Source organism: Hemibagrus wyckioides, linkage group LG05, assembly GCF_019097595.1.
Source record: "Hemibagrus wyckioides isolate EC202008001 linkage group LG05, SWU_Hwy_1.0, whole genome shotgun sequence".
In the NCBI taxonomy this organism is placed as follows: domain Eukaryota; kingdom Metazoa; phylum Chordata; class Actinopteri; order Siluriformes; family Bagridae; genus Hemibagrus; species Hemibagrus wyckioides.
Genome location: NC_080714.1, coordinates 5974378 through 5978949, shown reverse-complemented (window position 1 = coordinate 5978949; position 4572 = coordinate 5974378). Strand labels below are relative to the sequence as shown.

The following is a 4572-nucleotide window of genomic DNA, read 5'->3' as shown; positions in this document are numbered from 1 at the left end:
TTATGTCCCTCACCCTCAGTCTCTATAATGGATGTGATCTATCTCTCAATCAATGGCTCATGTGGTCTAAATAAAAATAATAATGAAAGAAATAAACAAATATAATTCCATATCATCTGTTTCCTTTAGACATGAAAACATTATGTCTCTAAACAAAACAAACAATTATTTCAGGTGTCTACTGACTCATGACAGTGTGATGTGTATTTCCTAAACCCCCATAAATAGTTAAATTCCTTACTCTGGTAGTGTAATATTAATCATTTTCCATATAGTTGAATCATGAATAACCAACCAATGAACTGTAAAGGAGCACAATAAGTTAAAACTAATATTACATATTGGTTCCCATCGGTTTCTCCGCCCTAAGCAAGCTCACTATCATCACTCCTGATATAATGACCTTGTATCTGTTGCAGCAGTGAAAATGAATAGATAAGTCTATGTGAATTAACAAACATGTCCCCAGTGTACACACTATTCTGTTTGTGTGAATGTGTAAATATGCCATTTAGCCCGTGGCTCCTCTATGTCCTCACTCACTTTAACTAGCAGCATTAGCGAGATTTCATTGTTGACTTGTGCTCTAGGAAGCCCTGTGCATATTTGCTTAAAAGTCTTTTAGCAGTCCATAAAGATGGCCTGGTCCCCTTCCTGTTGGGACTCTATCAAGGCTCTGCTAAGTCTCTTTGATTTCACCCATCCTCCAATCACATCATGACATTGACTCATCCCTGGGCCACTTCAAAGGCTGAGAACAGGGGCCCAAGCTCCGCCCACTAGCAGTGTCCCCTTAAATCTGCCGCGATGTCCTCTTTGCTCCTCAGAAAGGTGAATGCCCTCATCCTCTCCATATCTCTGGACTTAACTTAAGTGGTTACGGATCTAACTGAAGCTTCATATGGAGAGTTTGGTGCTGTGACTGAAAACGATTCTGGAAAACACTGACTACTCCATACATTTCGGTTCATCTTGTGGCAGACGAAGAAGCTTAAGAAATGCAAGCTATTAGAGGTAAGTTTTGTTCACTGTTCATTGTGTTGAGTGTTACTTCCTATAGAAGATTGAAAAAAAAAACACAGTATCCTTCACTGAATGCTACAGAAGCTCAATCTCATGCTGGATTTTTCCTTTCACTCAGACCTCAAACACAACTTCAGTATTCCTCCTCCTTCTGCAATGGCTGGAGCAACAGACTCCTTTCACCAAGGGAACATCAGGATAACTCTGGAGGACCCTGAACTCTGGAAATCCTTCCATGAGATTGGTACAGAAATGATCATCACTAAGCCTGGCAGGTAAAACACTTACCTAAGACAATTTCACCTTAACGGGTAGCCCCCTTTTAAAGCTATGGATGAAGAAATGGTGTATAAATGATGACCAGAATGTATGCGTGTCTATTACAGGAGAATGTTTCCCCATTGTAAGATAAATATTTCGGGACTTGTGCCCTATGCAAAGTACATCCTCCTGGTGGACATCGTGCCTGAAGATGGCTTCAGATACAAGGTAAGAATTGAAGCTTAAACCTCTATGAACATGCATCCATATTCATATCAAGGGTCCTCCTTGGTTTTAGATATGTCTAGTATTTAATCAATTTATAAGATGAACAGATGTCAAAAAAGGTGTAAAAGATGGACTGATAAATTACCTGGCTACAGAAATGTTCTGTCTCTTGTTGGTACACTGGGCATCAGTATGCTAAAAAATGGGGAGACGGTAAATTAGTGATTGGGGCAGTTGGTGCTTGTCTGTGTATCCAGAGTCTTCTCACCACTGATTACACAACTCACACTCCACTTCAAAGGGCCCAAACTCTTCCTGTTTTTACAGGAGCAACTGGGGGTCCCCCTCCCCAAACTCACACTCCCCCTCTAGCCTTACCCTTAGCCCTTCTGTCACTGGTGATGCATTGAATCTTGTCCTTGACAGTTAACTTTGCCCTCAACTGAATGACCATGATCGTTTTGGTGAAACTAACATTTTTTCTTCTTGTGTCTAGTGGAATAAGGATAAGTGGGAGGTAGCTGGAAAGGCTGAGCCACAGCCACCATACAGGACCTATCTGCACCCAGATTCACCAGCTCCAGGAAGCCATTGGATGAAGCAATCGGTCTCCTTCCTCAAGCTCAAACTCACCAACAATGCCCTTGACCAGCATGGACATGTAAGTATCTTCTTCTTAACTGAGATCATGGGATCTTTTGTTGTAGTTTTGAGAAATGGATTAAATGAAATTTTGATTAGATTTGATCTGCTTTTTTACATGGTTATAGAATCACATGCGATGCCGATGCCAAGTAATTGAGTACATATGAAAGTTAGGCAGTGAGTAATGCGGTTTTTCTTCTTTGGTGCAGATCATCCTGCATTCAATGCATCGCTATCATCCCCGCTTCCACATCGTGCAAGCCGATGATCTCTACAGTGTACGCTGGAGTGTGTTCCAGACTTTCACCTTCCCCGAGACATCCTTCACTGCTGTCACGGCATACCAGAACACCAAGGTTTGTCTCTCATTACACACTGTATTATCAGACATGGGTGCAGACAACTCTTTTGTACCTGACTCATGGTTGTTGTGCTTCCTTTACCAGATTACTAAGCTGAAAATCGACAACAACCCCTTTGCCAAGGGATTCCGAGATGAGGGCATGAACTCAAAAAGGTGAGCGACTGCAGCAACAGAATTGCACTGGATATCTTTACATGCGAACAAAAAATAAAACAAATGTTTTTTTTTCCCTCTTGCCTTACATAGACGTGCAAACAGAGGTCCAGCTGATACTGAGCGCCTGGCTAAGAGGCTGAATTCTATGGGCAGGGACTCCGATCAAGATAGCCCACCAGGTATGAGTCGATGCTGTCAATGCCTAAAGATTTATTTAATTTAGCATCATTCTGTATTAGTTTATTGTTAGTAGGTTGTCACTTGTAGTGCTCTGGAAACTAAAGGGAAGTCTTAACACCTTACAGATCTGCGCCGCTCTTCCTATGAGGGACTGGCAGAGGCACGAGCTGGATGTAAGGATGGAGTTAAAGATGAGCCAAATTCACCATGGGAAGGAGCATCTGATCGGGAAAACAGTCACAGCCTGGGAAGAGACTCCCCTCTGGGCTCTAATGCTCGAGATGTGTACAGCTCTGAACAGCTTGTGCCAGGACACAGCACATACCAACCTTACAGGTACCTATTGATCATTCATTTATTAAGGCACTGTTGCAAGGTTCTTCAGATCTTTTGGATTTTTTTAAAGTGTGCCATGAAAGATTTTTAATGTTATTCTGGATCTTTTCTCAGATTTCCTGATTACAACAAGTCCCCATCACCATCCTCCTCCAGCATGAGCAGCAGCGCCGGACGCTCCAGCTTCGAATCTCGAGTGCCTGACATCGCCACTGTCCCTGATCAGGACAGCAAAGTGACCGATCTGGTTGTCCCCCAGTGTCCTCCCCCTGCCACAGCTGGTGTGCAGGACTATGCTGGGGTGCTGAACGTAGCTGTGGCACAGGCAAAGCCAGGCATGCTGGGACATCATGCACTCTATGCACCCTACAGCGCCGATCAGCCCCTGACCCAGTGGAGTGGGACAAGCTCAGCCCAATATCCATCCCACCCTCATCATCATCATCACTTAGCAGCGGACTACGGGACCCAAGCTGTCCATCATGGCTACCACCATGCCAACATGGCCGACTGGAGCCAGTACCCGCTCTTCTCATACTCCTGCTGGTGATCAGAGAAGCAGGACAAAATGTGTGGACTCAAGGCTTGCTCAGGCTCGTTGGAGGCAAAAGCGGAAATCAGAAAAGTGCACAAGAAGTACAGAGAGAGACTAAGATTAGTCAAACTCGGAAGCGATTTTCTTGAAGATCTTATTGTTCACTTCGACTGATTCACAAAACTAGCGCCGACTGCATGATGGTGAAATGATCCAAAAGAGATGCATGTTTAGCTAGTGTGATGTTAGCTTCCTGTTTCAGAAGTATTAGCTGCTTGCTTGAAAAAAGGACTGACTTTTCTTTTCTTTTCTTTTGGAAAAAGATGAAAAATGGGTGTGTTTATTTATTCAGTGAATGGTTTCACTGCTGCTTAATATTATTTTTGTAAAAACAAAACAAAAAAAACAAACAAAAAAAAAAAAAAGGTGTTTGCTGAAAATTGTACTACAGAAATCTGTGTGGAAAAAAGTAAATATTATGTAAACCGTCAAACGCTGTGGTTTCTTGTCTGCACGGAGAAATCCGCGCGCTCGTTAATGTAAATGTAAAGAGTTTGCCCTATTTTAAGGGGGGAAGTGGAGTAGACAGGCGAGTCAGCAGGTAGAGCTGATGAGAGTAATTAGAAGGTCTGTGTTATATCCTTAACTACCGACTCTGATCTAAGATCTGATGCATCAGGAACTCGGTTTCTGCTTTATTAGAAAGATTCGGTCTTGCTAGACGTTTGGAAGAATTGTTCGCACGAATCGGACACGGCACACGCTAATTTAATTATTATTTAGTCACACAATATGGACATTGCAGAAGAATTCACTCACTTGTGGTAAGTCCAAATCTCAAACT

General features: G+C 42.8%; 1 protein-coding gene across 1 annotated transcript; it reads left to right on the top strand.

The window, feature by feature from the left end:
* Nucleotides 1–1095: 1095 nt before the first annotated feature.
* On the top strand, nt 1096–3792 carry tbx16 (T-box transcription factor 16). The gene is made up of 8 exons (XM_058389412.1): nt 1096–1298; nt 1410–1512; nt 2009–2173; nt 2367–2513; nt 2604–2674; nt 2768–2856; nt 2983–3193; nt 3308–3792. The coding sequence occupies exons 1-8, from the start codon at nt 1096–1098 to the stop codon at nt 3741–3743; spliced, it is 1425 nt and encodes a 474-aa protein (XP_058245395.1). The 3' UTR covers nt 3744–3792.
* The last annotated feature ends 780 nt before the right edge of the window (nt 3793–4572 follow it).

Excerpts from the sequence above, each read along its gene's own strand:
- tbx16 (XM_058389412.1), top strand. The coding sequence starts at position 1,096 with ATGCTACAGAAGCTCAATCTCATGCTGGATTTTTCCTTTCACTCAGAC. Across the intron at positions 1,299-1,409 it reads ATCATCACTAAGCCTGGCAG|GAGAATGTTTCCCCATTGTA; the intron begins GTAAAACACTTA and ends TGTCTATTACAG. Across the intron at positions 2,174-2,366 it reads CCCTTGACCAGCATGGACAT|ATCATCCTGCATTCAATGCA; the intron begins GTAAGTATCTTC and ends TCTTTGGTGCAG.